This window comes from Lingula anatina, chromosome 10, assembly GCF_051362555.1.
Source record: "Lingula anatina isolate TDL-2025a chromosome 10, LinAna3.0, whole genome shotgun sequence".
NCBI lineage: Eukaryota > Metazoa > Brachiopoda > Lingulata > Lingulida > Lingulidae > Lingula > Lingula anatina.
The window spans coordinates 5,334,144-5,356,133 of NC_141776.1; the positions used below are offsets into that span (position 1 = coordinate 5,334,144).

General features: G+C 38.1%; 2 protein-coding genes across 7 annotated transcripts in view; one reads left to right on the forward strand and one right to left on the reverse strand.

The window, feature by feature from the left end:
- Positions 1-344: 344 nt before the first annotated feature.
- On the reverse strand, positions 345-14,343 carry LOC106153824 (renin receptor). 2 transcript variants are annotated; one of them, XM_013527929.2, is made up of 8 exons: positions 14,211-14,343; positions 12,513-12,646; positions 10,544-10,681; positions 8,050-8,151; positions 5,824-6,015; positions 5,321-5,470; positions 4,131-4,244; positions 345-2,802 (listed from the first exon to the last, which is right to left on the reverse strand). In XM_013527929.2, exons 1-8 carry the CDS (start codon positions 14,269-14,271, stop codon positions 2,602-2,604), a joined length of 1,092 nt encoding a protein of 363 aa, XP_013383383.2. In that variant the 5' UTR covers positions 14,272-14,343; the 3' UTR covers positions 345-2,601. The 2 variants fall into 2 exon arrangements, with proteins under 2 accessions (XP_013383383.2, XP_013383392.2); XM_013527938.3 differs by lacking the exon at positions 14,211-14,343 and adding an exon at positions 13,971-14,146.
- Positions 14,344-14,527: 184 nt separating this feature from the next.
- Positions 14,528-21,990, forward strand: part of LOC106158321 (uncharacterized) — a 61,454-nt gene continuing 53,991 nt past the window's right edge. For 2 of the 5 annotated variants that reach the window (XM_086997920.1, XM_086997923.1), the window contains exons 1-2: positions 14,528-14,731; positions 21,690-21,744. In XM_086997920.1, coding sequence (XP_086854046.1) covers positions 14,646-14,731; positions 21,690-21,744 — 141 coding nt within the window. In that variant the 5' untranslated portion in view covers positions 14,528-14,645. Of the gene's footprint in view, positions 14,732-14,759; positions 15,156-21,318; positions 21,399-21,689; positions 21,745-21,990 lie in introns of those variants that run through there. The other 3 variants (XM_086997922.1, XM_086997921.1, XM_086997927.1) reach the window with 3 other exon arrangements.

Here is a 21,990-nt window from a genome sequence, read left to right on the forward strand (position 1 = left end):
ACTTCCACTGTGATGCCGGTTCTTTTCAATAGAGGGAGCTGCAAGTACAGCACGAAAACTGGCCTTTCCATAGAGCAGAGGAGAGGCGTTGTGCTAGGCTATCGATTTCAATACGTCTACGTTGATATTAATATTAAACAAATGGGGTACCCTCCAATATAAATAAACTGTAAAAAAATTACTGTTAAATGTGACTGGTTTCTTTTAAAGAAAAAAAAATTAGAATATTTGAACGCGCGCGATCAGTAACATAAATCTTATATAATAATAATAATAATAATAATAATAATAGCATTAATAGCAAAAGACTAAACATATCTCAAATTAGCAATGAAAACCAAAACTCGGTTTAAATTCTTTATTGGCTTGTATACAAGGTAAGTACATGGTGATCAACAACATACACTACCCAATGTGCGAAGTTTACACATGCTGAACACCTTCTTTAACTGTACACTGAATATTTTACATGGGATCCTCAATGGAATGTCTCAAGGAACCTTAACCTGAAATGTACATCAATACACTGAAACTGAAATAAACACTGGTAAGTCATACGTGACCTGTCTTCTAGTGCCACCTAGTGTCTATACTTCAGTCACACACACTGTCATCTAGCGTCTAACTTGCAATTTTCGTCATTCCTAGCACCACTTTCTAAGCGCTCTAGCATCGCAGCAACGTACAAGACATAAGCAGTATTGCACATTTAGAATACACTATTTACAAAAAAAAATTCACAACACCTTTTGATGTTTCATGAATAACAGCTAGGATAAATTTTAAATATTACCTCATTACAATCAAAATAATATTTGAAAGGGTCCTCCATTACCACGATTGACAATTGAAAATGATACAGTGACCCTTTATGAACATGTAGTGAATTCCAAATCATGCCATTACTTAAACCTTATTGCAATCCCAAAACCTCGACCAAAATGTAATATTTCATTAAAGCTGCTGACAAAACTGTGCCCAGGCAATAATTATATATGGTAATAATAATAATAATAATAACCATGCTATTAGATACGTACGTCAACCTTTGTATCACAGTTATTGCTTTTCAGTATTTGCTTTGTGTTAACTCATAAGTAGTGTACAATATATAGCCAGGGTTTCAGAGCGAAGGATTCGTATTCCTTTCACACACGCCCAATCGACTAAATGCACATGCCACAGCGGTCATCTGAATTTGATGTTGACTTAACTTCCCAAAGCCATGTCGCCGTCAGAACGACAAAACCCGGGGTAACAACTGTAGATATACGCAACGATACTCGAACCTTAAAACTATGAAACCCTGGCAATGAAAACCCCTCCCGCAGCCATTATAATTATGATCAACGCCAATTGTTTTGATACCAGTGCACCTTGCCCCTACATGCGAGTGCTATTGCATTGTGCAACCACTGTGCTTATTTGATTAACATGATTGACTTAACATTAACGCAACAAATAATCGTAATTCACTTTCAAACCATAGAAAAACTGAAGTATTTGCTAATATGTAGTTGGATTGCAAACATATTCCTTGATGCCCTTTGATTGACCAAAAACACCATCTTAACCCCATAACGAAGCTGATATTTTTTTTCGACTCATTTTTTTGTGCGAAACTAGATATAGGTGAAACTAGATATAGACTAGCGCTCTTATGTAATGATTTCTTACCTGGGCAGAGATTAAAGTACATATCATATAGTCGACTGCTATTTCCAAACTGGCAGACAAAAATTTCAAAGAAAACCGAAATCGTTGCTGGGCCAGTTACTATCATCAAAAATGTGCAAACTTTTCTACAATCATCATCAACTTATACATATTTAAAAGTGAGACAAGCACACTTATATCATTTGCTTACTTTTATCACCTGATATTTGCAGTAAGTAGACGACATTGAAAAATCATATATAATAGGAAGTTTCGAAATGTTTTGGGAAACTGGGATTGGGATCATTTATACAAAACACTCATGCGCTACTAGTGATTTGTCTTTGCCAAGTCGCCCGTAAAGTTTACCCAAAATTTTTAAAGAGAGATAATTGTTTATGGACCTTGAGACGAGAATTCGTTGGCTAATGAATGCTTCGTTAGGCAGATCCGCTTGTCGGTACACACACATGTACTGACGCTAGCAAAGTACGACATCTGAAATCTAGAACCATAGCCTCAAGATGCTGCCATATCTGTTCTGGACTAGTAAACACGTCACGCTCTGACCACGTGATACCAAGATATATGTTATGACGTAATCCCATCGTGACGTGTTTGCTGCAGTAATGTAACGTCTTGGGTCATGTTCTTTCAATAAATAAATGTCCACATATTTTACATCCCTTTACAAACGTTTCCGTCTCCTCTTTAGTGAAACAAATTCATGCTGTCACCACGACAACAAGAAACAATTACAATTATCATTCCAAAAAATACTGATTTCTTTGCAATAACGCCTGACTCCCCCGTCCCTTGTCACGTTTAGACACATCAGAGAAGACAGTTATTACATCTCTCAACCAAAACCACCAGTCTGTTACTGTAGTTTCACTATGCCCCCGATCCACACCGATAGGTCTAAACGCGGCTAGGTCTCCCCGATTATTCTTTCTTGATCCTGGTAGCGGTCATCCTGTAGATGATACTGTCCTTGCCGGGGTCCATGTAGATCATCGTGTACACGATGCCGTAGATGCCCAGGAAGAAGAAGATCATGAACCACACCCAGATGTTAAAGATGACCGGGAAGTTCTCGTCGTACACGCTGGCCAGGTTGTACTTCTCCTCCTCTGTTTCCCCGACCTGGAAGGAGGAAGTTTCGGGTTCAGTCCAACGAATATGTTTTCGTTGAAATTTCAACTTGGATAACGATTTACTTGCGTTTAACGTTCAGAGAAATAGGGAGCAAGCATCAGACCAACTCTTTGGGGCATTCTCGCTTAGTGCAATCAGTATAATCAGATTAATATTGTCTGACACGCCTCCTCGAGCAGCTAAGGCAGTAATTATGCCGAGCGCACACGAAAGTTAATCGCTCCTTAGCTGGGGGAGGCATATCATCCAGTTAAGCTGATTGCACTTAGCGATAGCTCCCGCAGAGTTGGGCCGATCCAACTAGTACATGTGTCGACGTGGAATGGCGTCATAGAGAAAGGAAAAGCCAAAAACGTTGCTACTTATTCAAAGGTGGTGTCCACAAACAGGGAAGTGCATTTCCAGTCTTTTATGCCGTATGTCTTTGTCTATCACTGGTTAGAAAATGTACTTTGCTAATGACCTTATAATCCCTATTAAAACTAAAAACAGATCGAATTCAAAACTGAAGAAACACCTATACTTCTGCAAAACAAACCTATCAGCAAAACATGCAGTGCCATTTGATAAAGGGCAAATGTTGTTAAGTGAGGTTTGCTCTTTCAACGACATTCCGGTTCGTTACAGACAGCAATTAATTTGACAAAATGTTACACGTCTCTAGTCACAAGAAATACCACAAATAAAAAATAATAAATAGCTTCATCCCCTGGCGTTTAATTTCCTAATTTGATGCATTAACACAAATTCCTGCGGTTAAATGCGGTTACACACCAGACAGTGGCAAATGTTTTTATCCTTTTATTTCTTTTCTTCATCCGACTGTTTGTTTTTAGTGTGTGTATGTAGGTGTACTACAACACGAAATGTATCGAATTTCTCATACAAAGAGATGTATGCAAGGTGCGTCGAAGAAGTTTGCGTGCGCGTGTGAATACGTATCACAGGGGAACACGTACCTGTAACAGTGCGCCACTGTTTTATGCTTCTGTCTCACTTAGTGTAAAGAGATACTTACGAGTATCGTGTGTAAAATCGATAGCACGCACAACTTTGAGCGCATAAAATCACCCGTTTTTACAAGCACCGAACAGAATTGTTTTTAGACCTGCTCAAAACAGTCTCTCTCTCTCCCTCTCTCTCTCTCTCTTATTCTCTCCGGTTATGCGAACGTGCACCACAGTTTACCTGCGCACTCGAGACGCATACGTCGTAGATCTTACGAGCCATTTGCGTTTATCTGCGTATGGGCAAATGTTTTCACACGTTGGTGTTAAACGCCAGGTGTGACAAAGTCTTCACGATGCGTACAGTACCTGAGTTGCTAACAGAGATCTAGTCTTCCTAGCCAGAGCCTGGCGCAGACTTGGCAGAGTGACCACCTCCACCACCACGCTGTCTCTGTACAGCGCCTTGAAACGATCTGTCAACTGAAAAACACAAAACTCAAGTTCTAAACATGGTCACATTACATCTCAGCCGTAAGGCTTTATAACTTTAAATACATACAAAAATTAAAATCACTATGATAAAACAACGCCCTAATGTTTACAACCTTACTTTTCGTCTTGTCGAAATGAAATTGGTTGCATATAAGGTCGCATTCAGAACAGAGGACTAACTAGTCCACGGGACAAATATGGCCGACCCACTTGAATACTCCCCCCCACCCATCCCCCGGAATCTATTCCGTGTCTATTAGCCGATTTGACGACAAGCTTTTTAGTCGGTCGCCATATTTGGCCCGCGGACTAGTAAGTCTGCTGTTCTAAATGCAGCCCAAGGTCGGATGCGGCCACGAACTTTTTTGTTTCATAACACGCGGGTCTGAACAAACACGTATGATGTTATTTTCAATAAGTGATACAGTTATTGATTTTTCGGCTTTCACGGCACGAACAAACACTTCATAACACAGTATATTTAGATTCCTGAACAAAATAAATCGAGGAAAATCGATATTGCGCGTCTCATGTCCAGAATGTAAAACTGTGCATCATGTTCTAGTACTTAACGACGACTATCGATTTCTGTCATCAGTTTTCGACGATCATTTAAAACATACACATCTTAAATTATGACTTAACAAAACATTTTTTATTTCTTTTTGTATTCTAGAATGAGCTTGGGCCAAGTTTGATAGGTTCGCCTGTCCTAGCAATGCAAGTCCGAGGTCCCTGTGGTCTGCACTGGTTAGGGTAAGCCGGCGTAGCGTGACAGAGAGTCCCCCATGATACAGTCCGCTTCCCATTCATTTGTACAGGTGAGCCTCGCCCTAGATTTTGACCCACTCAAGCTAACCTTATCTTTTATATCTAAATGGAAGGCAGACTTTCTGTTCCACGGACACTCAGTTTCGTTACACAAGGAGTATCGAGGCAGGGGCAGTATATAGGACGAATGTCACCTGTACAAAGTACAAAATTAATGGGAAATGGGCCACAGTTCCTAGCCGAGTAACATTCCTGCTGCACTAGCCAATAAATAAATAAATAAATAAAATTACCTGTTCCAAATACTTAGATATCAAGTGGGCCGCGTCTCTGGCCTGCTCGGACTGGTCACCATACTGGTCAACAACGGCCCGGTACCCGGACACGGCAAAACTGTAGAAGTCGGGAACGTTGTCCTGGATCTGGGCAGCATTCTTGGAAACCTGGAAATTGCAAGACGGTGGGTAGAAGATTTGTTAAAAACGACATCATTTTCTGATATTAATTTCCCCCGTATTCTTCTCTCTTCTTTCCCGTCTTAATATGGGTAATCCGCTCTGTACTTCATAACCTGATCTTAATGTAATGTAACTTGCGACTTAATGAGGTTTTATAAAGATGAAAATGTTTTGTAAAATATATGCAAAAAAGGGTTCTGATGCGGAATATCATTCCTGGTCACTTATAAAAATAAATAAATAAATAAATAAATAAATAAATAAATAAGGAGAAAGTGAGGACTTCAATGCTGATAACAATACATCAATGAACCAGTTAAGGTGAAGTTTTTAATCACCTTGCTCATTATTTCTTCTATTAATTGCAGCTCAGAGAGGAGGGTGCGGTCAGCGTCGCGGCTACTGTTAAGGCTGCCCACTTCGTAGCGGTTAAGGAGAGAGGTTTTACCCGTCAGTAGTTGTCCTATCTTGTCTGCAGTTACTGGAAGATCTCGGAATATTTCCCCAGAAAGAGAGCGAAGATCGAATATCTGGAAAAAAAAGAGATTCCGTTTATTTGTTCTTCAGGCATCCGGTGATTATTTCTTGCTGCGTTAAAGGGCAGAATCAACACGCGACGCCTTGAAATATAACCTTCACAACAGTAATAAGGGAGACCAAGTTTAAGCAAAACATAAAATTATGTTATTTTATTTGATGAAGTTTTGGGTTGAGTGGCATCACGTTAAAAACAATGTGGACAAATAAGAGCAAGTGAGATTATCTTCGAAACCAATATGAAGCGTATTTTATGTTGATCAACATTGTTTACATCTTTCATATTTCGTGTTTATAGCATTTCAACTGCAGTAACAACTAAATCGTTACTCAAGATCATGCAAATCAGCTTCTGATGGCAAGATACGGCCAGGATCCTATTATTCAAACACTGATCTAGTAATTGCATTCGGATAAAGTGATTTGAAAGAATACAAAACGTGAAATCAACATTAGTCATCCTGGGAAAAATGAATAAAAACGCGATATAAGTGTGGTTAAGATGAGTATTTCGTGTCGACGTGTCGTTCTGATGCACACTAAAACTGAATCAGCATACAAATATTAAATAAAATACATTATCTCGCACACAGACAGCTTTTATATGGAGGAAGTTCAAACAAATAAAACACGTGAGGAATGACCAAAATAAGAATTAAACTTCATTTCATAAACGTGAGAATCCAAATAAAAATACCTATCGGATTCACATGATTTCATATCATATTAGGGCCAACCAACGGTACGGATGTCACACACCCATCCACTCTATTGATTATGAAACTGAGCTGATCATGACGGTGACGTAGACAATTCTTTACCAGCGGAGCCGCATCGAAGAAGTCTTAGGTAGACATATTCATCCCCTTAATAGGTTATATTTATCACAGTCCTCAGCAGGCGCCGCCATGTTTTATTTCAGTCGGATGTAAACATTAGTTAAAGCTACAGTTTAAAAGCTATCTCATGCTTTCCCGTTTTTATCTTTATCAGTTTATTTGATTTATCACTTTTCAGAGGCGCTACGAAAACTAAAACGATGGGAATTGTAAGGGATACACCTCTAACAAATAAAGTCAAACTTTTAATGAATAGACGCAATTATTATTATTGCAATTATTGGTCAAAGCTGGAAGCTTTTTTTTTTCAGCCTGATCTAAACCCCTCAGAAAGCATTTCACAAAAAGAAAAATTAATAAACACGCGTAACAAGTTGCAACAAGCAAACCATTTTCACACAGCTACTATCTCAAAATAAAATAAAAAGTTAAAATAGAGCTGGGAGTCATTACGAGGGCATGCTACACCGACGTGGCCCGTAGCGGGATTACGGAGACAGAACATAGTACGATGCACGTGGTTATCACTCCTTGCAGCAATGGCCACAGGCGTTGAGGCCAACTGGTTCTGATATTCATTTATGTGTATATGCACTACTCTTATTGTAATTTGTTTGTACATGCTCTCACAGTGGAGAAAGACACGTCATCACATAAAAAAGTCTACTTTGATCTCAAATAAACTTGAAGTCGTCCTCTTGAATGAGATATTGCGCTCTCTGTTATCATAAGAAATACATGGCTCATTTAAGACCACTACCTACATTAATTGAGCCACTACGAATCTTTATGGGTTTTCAGTTGGACACATCTTTGTTTAAACTTAAGACCGATTTTCGTTCGTCTTTCTTCTATTATTGTTTTTCTTATTTATATTATTGGAACCGGTGCGACAGGAATGGAAGTCCTACCGGTAGGAATGGAAGTTCAGGCTCCTATATGATTAATACAGGTTAGGATTAGTTGGAATATTGGGGTTAGTATATGGGACGAATGTCTCCTGTTCAAAGTAAAAGAAAGCAGACTACAGCCAGCGGACTTCCATTCCTGTTACACCGGTTGGACTTTCAGCTTGGCTTACATAGCCCTCTGGTGAAAAGACTCCCCCCCCCCCCAAAAAAAAAAAAAAAAAAAAAAAACCAGGAAGGTGGACATTTCACAAGTTCTGTTTGAGATGGTCATAATTACCGATTTATCCGCTGAGAGGTCCACAATGAAGGGTCTCCTCTCTGGCGAGAAGCTGCTCTGTAAATTGTTGACTACACGCTCTGTGCTGTAGATAGGAAGATCCTGAAACAAAGATGAGAAAAATTATTGCCAAATACTTCATTCCAAATTCATTTGTCTACCCTGCATATTTAAACATTAATCATCATTTCACATTAATCATCAGAGCACTAGTAACTGATTTCTCAGAGTTCAGAGATTGGCAGTAGATAATTATAAGTTGTCATAATTTCGCCTGATATAACATACGTAGTGCTTACACCTTCTTTACCATATCCCTATACTGTTATTATTTCTCTATGCTACAAATGTGAAGAGAAATAACCACCGATTCTGCTTAAAAATAAGCAACATGACAGTACTCAAAATGCATAAATCCATGGCCAAAAGCCTTAATCACAACAGAATAGCGCCCGTAAGCACCGAGGGTCCTTCTTAAATACCCAGTAATGTAGGGGGTCAGTTGCTAGTGCTCTGAATCAGCTCCAATATGTGTCCTGTTTTTATATCAGTATGCACTACACATTATTCAACGACGGTCTTCATCTCCAAAACACTCCTCAATACATCCAGCTATCATATCTTTAACATCAATACACTTTAAATCAACAAGCTGAGAAAAAAAAATTCAACCAGCATATTAAGTTAATGGATATATGTACAGTATCTTGTGACCTTCCTCTGACATGAGGGTAACAAAAACTACGGCAAGACTTAAACAATGCTTTTCCTTGGCAATTACTGTTATGACACAATATTATCTTTTAATTCCATTATCATAGAAAGTAAAAAGCATATAGATGTCTGGTTGTAGATAACAGGAAGTCGGAGTTTATTTGATTTGGTCCTGTTTTTTAACACAGTTTCAGGGCCAAAATGCACTAGGAAAGCCTTCAAAAAGTTCTGCAGTAAGAGCCCTAAGTACATTTGCTGTGTTTGGAAAGGGGGAAAAGGGGGGGGGGGGGGAGTGTGTGCGTGAGAGAGAGAGGGGGGGATCAACCCAGCAAATACAAATCTCCCCATTTACGGAAATTGAAAAAAATCTTGAAAAGAAATAATAAATCTGTAGCCATTCTTTTTGAATAAAAACGAGTGTAATTCAAACCACCTTCTGAATTCATAGGTCTTACCTAGAGCAATGATTACATTACCATTTAACAGTTACTGTTATTCAAATATAATAATAATAATAAACAAAATAATAAAATAATGAAATGATGAATATAGAAATAAAATAAACGAATATATAAAAAATACAATATCTAGTGCAATTTTTAAAAAAACTTTCCCTCCCCTTATATTTCCACTCCATACAAGCACACAAAAAACCCATAAAAGGCATTTTGCTCTATTCACACACATAAATTTTCCACACTTTCGAAGGGCACTGGTACAACAGCAACTACACCTATTAAATCATCAGTGTTAATCTCCTGTCTTCCCATTGCCATGGGAAAATATAGTCCATTAACCACTGTATTAGGTAATCATTAGTTTGTACCTAACTGCAGTCTAGCTAGGCACTCACTCATAGAATATTCCTATTTAAAACCCTTAGCTGAAACTTAAACGAAGTCAGTCTTTAAGAATTGTAAATAAAAATCCTAATAAATAACTAAAAAACAAATTAAAAAGTAAAGTCAGAAGTGTCAATAAGTCATATTGTATCAACTTTAGCACAATCTCAAGATTTATGTATCATTTTGAACCTGGCACATATCTAAGTTTAATGCACAATCCTGTACCACAATAGAAAACTCTTCAAACCACATTTTCGCTCCTTTTTCAAGATTTACCATTTTCAGACACTCACAACAATGTATTTTTTTTTTTTTTTTTTACATAAAACCAAACAACTTTTAGGAACTCCTGAATCTACATTTTACATATTATTACCAATGACATTTTTGGGAAAACTTTCAATTCCAGTTGTTGAAACAGATTTGAGTGATTACTATATCACCTGCCTAGCTTGATACCACACTAGTAAAGAAGTCTTACATTTTGTCCAGAAATCATGGATACAGCCAAGAAGACAAACAACATACGATGATGAAAATTATTAATAGAAGTCAGGAGCATATTGATGGCGGGAATAACAGAGGGGCTTCAGAAATCATAACTGCTAAATCTATTTCAAGATTTACCCCAGAAAGCAGACAAAACAATGTGTGAACAAGGTCATATTAATCAAGTTGATAAACACATGTATTCCATCAGTTATTACTGTGCTAATCACCTGACTTGAGGGTCTCAAAGCAATGAGTCTGTGTAACACACACACACACAAAAAAAAAATAAATAAATAAACAAATAAAAAAAAAAAATAAATAAATTCTCATGTTATCAATTGACTGACATTATAACTACCATCAGAAATACAGTCAACCTGGCAGTAAAAACATTGGCACCCAATGTGCACACTTCCCAGTATACATCTCTCATACTGACTTACTAAGTCTAGTGGTACTTTGACTCCATGTTTGGTCTCTAGTGATGGTGAGTTCTCTGTGAACCCGTCCACTGCTATCAGCACATTGGCTTTGGGCCGTTTGAACAGGCTGCCCGCAGCAAGGCCTTGGAAGTTGAGATCCTGAAATGATTACCACGTGAAAGTACAAATATAGGGTTAGAATCAATTTATTAATCAATCCTTGGGACTCTGCCTTCTGACCTAACAATATGTTTTGGACACAAATTAATAAAAAACAAAAATAAACAAACAAACAATTAGGAAATACTTCCATTGAAGCAAAACAATATCTAGTAGCATCTGACAAAACTTGTAAATAAATATATGATTTTTTCTTCATTTCACAATAACGCATGTAACTCAAATTATTTGTAGCAGCACCTGGCTAAATGTTACATATGCTTTCATTAACATTGAGAGCTTTACATCCCAAACTATACAAATCCTAACATCCTAACAATCTATCCCCATTTCCAAGGACACCATTTATCTACATGGGTCGATCCAACTCTGCAAGGACTCTCTCTGAGTGCAATTAGCTTAACCAAATGACACGTCTCTTCTTGTTTCCAACATACTCGTTATCAGCTTCTCTGTACTGAACTCAACACCAGGAGGCACGTCATTCAGTTAAGCTGATTGCACTCAGCCAGAGTCCCTGCAGAGTTGGATCGATCTACATAGATCAATGGTGTCTATGGGAACGGGGCCTATTTCTAGACACTGTATGACAATTGTCACATGCACCCAGTAAATACAAGCATAACTTTTACTGGCTGTTTTAATGTAAATGTTTGAAATCACCTCCACAGTGACTCAGCTTCCACAAAAACACTTAACTATTCCATATATTTATGCACTTGTTGACGCTAACTGCATTAACCTTGGCTTTACACGAGCTACATGAAATAAAATAAATGATGCATAAATTATGCCAGCACTGTAAATAACATAGGTCAGTTTATATATATTTTATGCCACATAAGGTCATACAAACTATATGAAGTGATATGATATAAAATAAAAATGAAAGTTGAGGATGAATCACTTCATGGATGCTCACAACTTCAGCTGTCCAAGCTAGGCACGGAATTATCTGCAGACATTTTTAGAAGACCAAATTACACTAGACTACCCTCTACCAGGGCGAGTGATAAATTTTTACAGATATTCACAGATATGTCTATAGCTAGATAGATTGTCATTTAGAGCTCAACTCACCCTGTTGAGAAATCCCATGTGGAAACAATTATCTTTGCGCGCGCGCCAGAGGCTTTGTACTTGCTCTGCATGAACTGAGCTTCACAACGATGTGATAACTGTTCGTTACGCAACCAGTCTAAGGCTTTTTTTATCTGTCACAGAAGAGCAAGTGATTGAAGTCAGAGTAATTAACTGTCTTGATTGCTGTCACGCAGACTTAGACTGGACCTGGTAAGTTACAGTGCCTGAGCAGTTATGCAAACAATTATCAGCCATGTAATCAGCCTTGAGATTTCTCAACAGGGTGAGTTGAGTCTTAAATGACCATCTATCTAGCTAGAAACATATCTGTGAATATCTGAAAATAAATCTATCACTCGCCCTGGTAGAGGGTAACACTAGACTAGGTAGAAGACTGATCTACTATTCCATTTTTTTTGCATAGTATATGGTGATCAGTTACTTTTTTCCAAGTCTGTGTTCTAAGCAGATGTCAACAATATTTACGCACAGGTGAACAGCTCAACTTTACCCCTCCCCCCCCTAAGAAACCCTGCCAACCTCCTTAATAAGTTATCAATGGTCTATTTCTTTAATTTTCATCTCAATAAGATACTGATAACTTAATAAGTCTTTTAAAAATCTATGAAAACAATGAAAAGTCCTCAGACAGCTTTCAAATTTACAAGATGGAAATATACCTTTCCTAATTTAGAGATACAATGCCCCTGTTTTCCATACACCTTACCCTGTTTACTGTGAATCCATAGGTAAGAGATATGACATCTGGTACCTCACTGAGCTGAAGTTTACCTGGGTCCTGCAGGAACTGCACAGTGCTTGGAGCATGGAGAACAAGAAAATCACTGGAACTTAGGCAGCCTGTAATGACACAGTGAGGAGGGATATTTCAGAATTTTTTTCACTGAGTTGCTAACTGAACTGAAAATATTATCAAATGGTGACTTCAAAGTTTTTTGTTTTTTTTTTTTTTTTTTGCAAGGTGGGAGGGGCATGCAAGCATAGAAGGCATGTATGTACACTCCTCTCCCAATACTACTAAAATCTGCTCATTTGAGTAACTCGAGTCAACTACAGTAATATAAATGATCATGGTTCAAATCCACTACATCTACGTTTAATACATTTGTAAATTAATACCTTTAATCTACTATTTCATGTTTCCTTTTCATGTGCCAATTTATTTTGTACGATTGTGGAAGTGTATCTGGTAAGCCTGTCACATTAAATCTGATTTACCATGATGAACAGTATTCATCCTGTTCCATTGTTTCACATGTGATATCAAGATGATATCATTTTATCAATACAAGCAAGAAATCTACTGATACAAAATGCTGATCGCCCAATCTCATGTCTCCAGTGTCTGCAGCAGCTAATGTACTCATTTTATGCATATGAGGCATAGACTTTTTTGGGGGTTCCTTCTCAGATACTGCACACACAAAAAGGCTCTATTCCCATAGATTTTAGATCGATCTATCCCCGCAGGGAGTCTCACTAGATTACTTTCAGATAATCCGACTGAAATGTCTGTCCCGCCTACTACAAGCTATAACAGGGGCGGATTTAGGCCGTCTTCTGGGTCTTCCAGAAGACGGTCAGATTTTCAAGTTTACATTGACGGGTATCTAATTTTTTTCTGTTGGAAGACGGTCAAAATTGGAGGATGAATCAACAAAGATAATTTGGAAGACTGTCAGTAAATAGCTTTGGATCCGCCCCTGTATAAGGGGGTAAAACTTCCGTGTCCGCCTGGCTGACAGCTATTTAGTGTGAACCCCCAGGGAGTTAGGTCGATCTAAAGTAGGTCGGTCTAATCCATGGAAATGGGGTGAAAGAGACAGAGAGAACAAGAGAAAGAGGAAGATAAAGAGAGAGTCTCATTTCATAAAATACTGGTACACTATTTTGATTTTGATATGTTATATCCAAAGACATTAACTAAATCAGATCGAACTATTCATATTATTCCATATACAATGTGTGTGTGTTTATTTGACCCAAATGGTGAAACATCCCTTCCAAGCAGCAGCATACATCGCACTATTAGTTGAAAGGCTAACTGAGTACACGTAACTGTGCCGAGTTCAGACACCTTAGTGACAGCTACCGTGCTGATAGCTTAATTTAAGCACAAAACAAGTAATCAGAACAAAGTCACTAATGATTTCAACATAATCACCCCAATTTGCAACTTCAGTGTTAGAATGGTAGTTTTTCATCTCGCCAAAACATCATTTTGCAGTAAAACCATTCTTGTGATCGATCGTCATGTGATGTTGAGACGCTCGAGCCGGTGACCTTCAGCGAACCTTTCTTGATTTCTCCGTCTACAAACAAATTCAGGCGAAATCCACTTACAGCACAGCTTTTGGAAGTCAACCTGATTATCTGACATCGTCGTTTTAACTGGACAACTCACCTATTACTAGAAAAAATACCAAACACAAGGAGATAGCCACACTGTGCACGACGTCCGCCATTGTTGATTATTCGATACACGTTCCGGGTGAAGGTTGGGAGAATTTGTAAAAGTCTATATTTGTGAGCGTTTATAGTTAACTCGTATCAAACTCTTCCTTTATCGGAAAAGGAACATTGTTATAACTGATATCAATGATATTCTACAAACCATGACATGTGGCTTACCTGTGTTGTTTACAATACTACATGTGAAAAGATATCAACCTAAACAAGTTCGTGTCGCAACTTAAGCGAAGATCGCCATTAATATTCTCCCAAAGGGGAGGTATATGAGTTTATTTTAGCCGACATCGTCATGCTGTAAGCAACGGACGATACAGTACGTGCACCCTCTATTGAAACATGACGATTGCCTAGGTTAACCATAAGGAAGATGTCGCAGCAATCTCAACGAAATATCTGGGAGGCTCTTTCTGGACAAGAAACCACGGGAGCACCTGTAGAAGGGGCGGGGAATACGTGAGTTTTTAAGTCTTTATTATGCGATTTCGCGCCACTGCGGTCTCGAAATACGTGTCACACTTAAAGATTAAAGAGTCTCCGCGTTGAGGATTTTTTCACTGAGGTAGCTGTACGGTTCGACGGAATGACACGACTTTTAACATCGCAGATTGAATCCTGAGTGGGAGACTAGGCGCTATATCCTGCTTGAGGAACTTACTTCGAGGATTAGAAGAGGCGATTTTGGGATCGATCAAGCACAGTGGAAGACTTCACTGTTGGAAATGTCTCCCATCCCTGCCCCTGCTTACTGCTATCACGACCTACGTCGTTGATATCAACAGCAGTGTACACAGACCTATGGAACGAGGCGGAGAATCGGAATGGAGCTTTTGAAAGTCCTGGAAAGGGAAACGATTGGTCTGCGTGTAGGAAAGAGTAGGTAGGGGGGCCTATAGATTTAATACGATTTACCAGCTCACCGTACCTTCCGCCTCGCCAAAGGCAATGGCCCACCTGGAATCCATTGTCGCCTAACACGTTTGTGAATAGACCTGCCTTTTTTACTTGCAGGAAGGCGTGGCGCTAAGAAATCATTTTGGTCTTCAGGCGTCACGGTGTTTTACTGCATTTTTAGTTTTTGTACACTTGCCCTTCAATACATAGGCTACCTCAGTACGGTGTACAACTTACGAGTATTGGGGAGCAGTAGGTCCATGCATAAACGCAATCACTCACTGTTCTCATGTTCACGTCACGTTTTATCTCACTCATTTTTTGTAGGAAAAAAAGTGAATGAAAATGAAAGAAATTAAAGTTCATTGGCACGGAGAGCACATAAGTGTTATTACGTGACAAGATACAGGTACACAACCGGTGTCACGTGAAGAAACCGTCGTCGTGAATAAACCGTTCTGACGGATTATTCACGCGGGGGTAGCAGTCCGTGAATAAACCGTCCTCGTGAATAAACCGTCGTGCTGCTTACCTGGCCATTGTTCTCCGGTTTTATTACGCAATTTGGAGGCACTGTACAGTACCGATCCCCACATATACATATCACATCTTACCTGGTTATTGTTCTCAAGATACACCAATTAGGCCCTACTACCGCTGTTGTAAGAACCTAGAGGAGATCGTTCAAATTTTGTCCTTTGTATTGTGGGTCAAGTTTATCTGTTAGTGTTAGGTATAATTTTGTTTAGCTACTATTTATGCATTTTTTTACTTTATGTTAATAATATTTTGGTCTGTCTTGCCGAAGTAGTTTATTGCGGTAACCGTAGACAGCAACCAGATCCTAAAACAATTAAGACGAGAGAACTTTTAACCAACATACCTGGGTAGCCTTGTGAGTACACAGATTGTTGATATTTAAGAAATCCCTTAAAGAATTTTCAGTTGACTTCCATGCCAACTTCAGGAATATATTTGAAAAATAGAGATTTAAAGTTAAGAAGTAGGCCCTATTTATTGATACAAACAAAAATCGCAATTAAATGTAATTTAATGTTTTTTCCATTCAATTCTAGTGCCAAATTGAGACTTGGATGAATTTTTGAGATCATGTATGGTATATGTCAACCAATATAAAACTAGTCATTTCGTGTTACTTGTCATGTGTTTTGTAATCATTGCAATATTAAGTGAACTTCGTTGTCTTCATATTTTACATATAAAGAACCAGTATTATCCTCAGCAAAAAAAAAAAAAAAAATGTATAAAAATCAAACTCAATTTATTGTTATATTTCTCATTGCTTTATCACAACACGAATGATAAATGTTCACATATTTTCAAAAAAAAAAAATAATAATAATAATAATAACTTCTAAACAGATATCAAAGCAAGGGCAAAGGTCAAACCAAAGATAGACCAAACATCTTTTTGACACATATTACAACATGACAAAATGTGGCCAAAATCAGCAAAAACAAAAATTCTTTTCAGCCATCATTCAAATGTTTTCATAATTTTCTTAATTTTGCGCACAATTTTGTACAGTTTTCAACCTTTTTGAAACAATATGTTAAGGATAAATTTACATTTCAGAAAATGTTTTAGACTTTTGTTCCCAGCAGACGTTGATAAAACATCCTTCAATGTAATTGTAATATTTCTTATTTTTTTATATTTTTTTCAAGTTTTTGATGGCACTATTTCCATGTACCCTAGGATCTAGATTTAGGTTTTGCCAAATCGATCTTGATTTCATATATAGCACACATCAGCGATACACCGTAAAGCTAACACATGAAAAGGTTTAGTAAAAAAAAGCTAGCTTTATAGTGTCCTGATCCTAAGGGCATTCCTATGTGGTTTTCTAGAAATTTTAAAATGTGCTAATGTTTAAGATTAGCAAAATTAAAAAAGAACACAGTATATGATACAAAATACAAAATGTTTATTTGGTGATGTGAAAATATAGAACAAATACAACAAGTAATCATCATAATACACACAAACACACACTATAATTTTAAGCTATTTTCTTCTGCCAATCAATCCGAACAATGAAATAAAATAAATGTGTTAAAGCTTTATGATATAAAAAACTGACTTGAAGGTGGACTGTTGGGAATGCATCGACCTTCTCACTTTGGACGTGTAACACACCTGTGAACATATCTAACATTATATAATGAGCATTCATACGAGTCTTACGACGACTTTATGCAAACGCAGTCACATTCACGACACTGACAAAGTTGACTTACAGCACGTAGCTACATATGTATTTCCAACATTTCCCCATAGAGGAAGTTATATTATTGTCAAACACACACTTTCTCTCGACAACAATTACTGAACTCTAAACTGAAAGAACATTGTAGTGTGAAAACATTTATACTACGAGTCTTACTACAACCTCATCACAGAGCGAAACAGTTCAGTCACGATCACAATCTCAGTAATAAGGGGTGTGTCACACGCTTCCTTTGATGTTTATATAAAACTTTTCCAACATTCCTCCGTGGAGTTTATTGTAAGATTATCAAATACATACTCTCTCATGGCAAAAACCACTGAATTACGAATTGAAAGGTCAATAGTTCCAAAAATACCTACGACGATATCGTCATACCGGAAGTCCCTTCTTTCAATCTACCCTCAATGCGCATGTGCAGAACGGTTTCGTCACGGCACGGGTCTATCACGCCACACCGGCATCAGTCGGGCATTAAATAGTAACATTAAAGTCATAATAACTCTTCGTTTTGGCCAAAAATTGGATTTTCCTGGAAAAAACGGCAATTTTCCCGTACTTACCAATGGTCAACGACCCCATTCCTGCATTCAAAGTTAATCCAGGGTTTTTTTCCTAAACGTACGGTTTTTTGTTAAAATCTCTTAAGAGATTTTAACTGACGGAGCTCTCTCTGACATTGCAAAGTCACTGGTGACCTACTTAAAACCGCGGGAAAAGCAGACAACAACAACACTATATAAGATTCATGAAATATATTCGTCTTTTTGTTAAAAATGCATTTATATCCACAATGTGTGCCATTCTGGGCTTTACGTTATCCGACGCACTGTACAAAAACTCGCAACTTACGTCTGCGTCCGCATTAATGTGTTTGGCGCCATGTTATTTTGGTCTCGAATGAACGCGAGAATCCGCGTGACACCATTACGTCATTAGCAACGAATGCCTTGATGACTGGGAAAAATGGCATCGTAAGCCCCATTGACAAGCACAGATTTTAGTTTTACTCCAATAACGGCCGTTTTAGTGGTAAAATACGATAGAATATATTTCCATGCGTTGTTTAAAATGTATTTCATGCGGAATTTTGAATCTCAAAGGAAGAGTTATTATTGCTTTAACTATGTAAATCACCCATGAATACTTTCATCTATAGATAGAAGACGTGATAGCCACCGAAATATCGGTAGGATAATAATAATATAGTTGAAGATGGAAAAGGCGTATCAACTGTAATAAATTTTAATTTAGGCCCTTTTCTCATTGAGCGGACGGCCTATACTTTATGGATGTACCGATACATTTTGAGATATTCTGTCATGTTATTACGCTACATTGTGTTTTACTCCCATTTCTCTGCAAGTTTGCTTACTGCTCTGTTATTGAGGTAAGTACTCGAGCTCTGAGGTTCCGTTTATGTGACTCTGTTAGGGACAATTCCCACAGATATTTGGATCGGTCTAACTCCCTGGGGAGTCTCACTAAATTTCTATCGACTAAACCGGCTTAAATGTCTGTCACGCCTAGTAAAGCCGTTCGGGGGTAATTATCTTTACCCCCTAGCTGATTCGGTAGGCGTGACAGGCATTTAAGCTGCTTAGTTGATAGAAATTTAGTGAGACTCCCCAGGGAGTTAGACCGATCCAAATGGATCGATCTAGGCATGGGAACCCAGTCTACGTGTCGTTCTATGGCATTGCTGCACTTTATATTTCAATTGGCGATCTTAACCGTCTTGTGCATTCGTTGTCATAAAGGTTTGATAATTACCCTAAGCAAAGAAAATAAATAAATAAATAAATAAAAAATAAAAAAAAATAAAAAAATAAAATAAAAAGGGAATGTTAATTCCACCTTGCAGTGGTTCGAGCTGAAGAAATGTTTTCAGTTAAATAAGGTCTTTCAGAGAAACTGAAATGAAAAGGTGTTCCTAGTCGATGAATTAGGAGAACACTTCGCTTCTTCCAAACATAAAATAATTTTTTCGCAGAAAGGAAAGACCTTTTTTGCACCGACGTCACAACACAGGGTTACAATATAATCGTATCAATGATCAGTCGTGACATTCTCTAACGGACACTTTGATGTCCTTTTTCTGTCTCCTTCGTTTTCTTTCCTTGTTCTGTACGCATGTCCTCTTCGACCAGCCTCTACAGGCTACTGACGTCACTGCTGCAGGCTAATGACGTCAGTCCCAAACTGTATGCATACGTCACGATGAGGATATCTCGCCGATAAATTGAAAACCAAGATTTCTTGTAATTTATGATTTAATCTATCCTATAAAATACAGAAAGCGGTTTGTTTCAAACATTTTGTTGTAAGGATGATATGACCTTGAGATGATTCCCTTGCATTTGTAACACTTAAGGTAACTGCACGGTAGTTCTTTCAATAATTGGAACATTTATGAACACATCCATTTGATTGAAAACCCCAAATTGTGTTAGGTTACGAAGTGGATTGAATGTCGAAGATGATTAACTGAAATTGCGGTTGCACAGTCACTTTTAATTATATCATTAAACATGTTTGTAACAATTCGCATCTTTTGTTTTTCATCGTGATTCCTTTGTAAAGGAATACATGCGATTTCTAATTCAATATTTACATATGCCTTAATCCCCCCTCTCCGACGGAATAGTCAAATTACGGTAGTCACGGGATGTTTTTTAGGCATAGATGGAAAGGAGAAGAAATGGCGACAGGATAAACGGATCTCCGTGATGGGTGTACGCATGATTTCGAATTTGATGGAGGCTGAGGATAGCGAGGAATGGGAAATGAGGACGTGCATGACAGTGTCGCCATCTGTCGTCAGATCGTCGGCAACTCTCATTGATATAGTAGATTAAAAAATAAGAATTTTCTTTATTGAAACACTTGACTTTGTGTGCAGTTGTGAAGGAACCACGATAAAGCGCATGAATGAAGTGGCGATAAAAACGAAACAGACGTCTATTTCGCAAATACGCTAATCTCTACCTGGGGTCAGCTGAGTGATGACGTCATTGTTGTCCAAAAGCTGGACCTGGTGGCGCAGTAATGGTCACAACTAATGAATGACAAGATCTGATGAATAAATATCTGTGAATATCCAGCTAAAAAAATATACATCTTTGAACCTGGTAGACGGCACTTGTACACAACGTGCGTAAGTGTGAAATAGAATCCCTTTCCAAAGCAAATTAATCATCCCATGCACAAAACGTAACTATAAAGCGTTATCGTTATGGAGCCGGCAGTTAGTATGTGTTTAAGTATGCACGTTTTCATAGCGGATGACATTAAACGCCCATTATCTTCTGTATGCAATAGACCACGTTTTACACAACATTCGGGAGAGTGTTTGCTTATGCTTCACATCATTACTGGTGTTAGTTATCACTAAGATTATATGTTTCGCACAATAGTTTTATATTTAGGGAATGCAAATGAAGGCTTACGTACCCACCCATATGAGATACCGTTTATTATTTAGATTTCTGAGATGAGTCATAAATAGATAGTCGACTTTGGAACCGCAAGCATGTCGACAATTATTAGGAGACGTCATTAATGGTTGTACTGATTCACACATACGGCACAGCCACATTCTTGCTGTCTGTAGTATCTGTATATTTAACAATGAATAAATGTATCGTCATCTCCGGTGGGCTTCTTAGTTGTACCGTTCTCTTATGTTTCTCGTTAGGGATTACTCATTATTTGTCCTGCGGAAGTGACATAATCGGCTTTTGAAGATTGGATTAAGATGTGTTTACTTATTCACTCCACCTTTTCTGACCAGTCAACCATTTTTACGAAGAAGTAGCACTAAGGGTTGTTCATTCATTTTTTTCTCTTTTATGCCAACCTAAGGAACACGTGATGAACGTGACCTGATATACAATGATATATTCAGTCAGAATGATTATAGATATCATTAATCCTATACACCGAAAAGATGGGTTATTTCAGAGCTCTATAATAAGGTAGTATATATGCAAATCAAGTCATTTGACGTACGTCCTTTTTGTGTTTTTGAGGCCATAAAGAGTACATGTGTCTGGGATTTGTGGCCGTGCATGATGCTTTGACATTGATGACAAGTTCTGTTGTGCATTTTCACTCAAGATTATAGACCTTGTTTGTTTTGTATAAGGACCGTCACACTTCACGCGAGAATAACAAGTCCACATGTTGTTAAATAACTTATTGAGAAATTGCTGTTTTAGGGCTGGAACCAAAATCGATATTAAAACGGCTGTGTAATTTCATTGCAGAGCGTGTGAAAAGGAAACTGAAGTGTCAAACGACGCAGACGCAGAAAAAGAAAAGGTAAGTTTCAGAAACCGGAAGCAGAGGAACGGAAGTTCGTCCAAGCAACGATCAGACAGAATCGTGAACGCTAGGCCGTCCTCACGAGGCGCCGTCGAGGTTGGTAAATACATAGTGGGTAGGAATCACTCCGCACACACGTGCCATATGCATTTATGAGTCACGCGTCAAAGTACACCGGGTTTCAATACACATGTTTGTCTTATACCTGACCTCCAGACTAGAGAATATGATAATCGTTTGTCA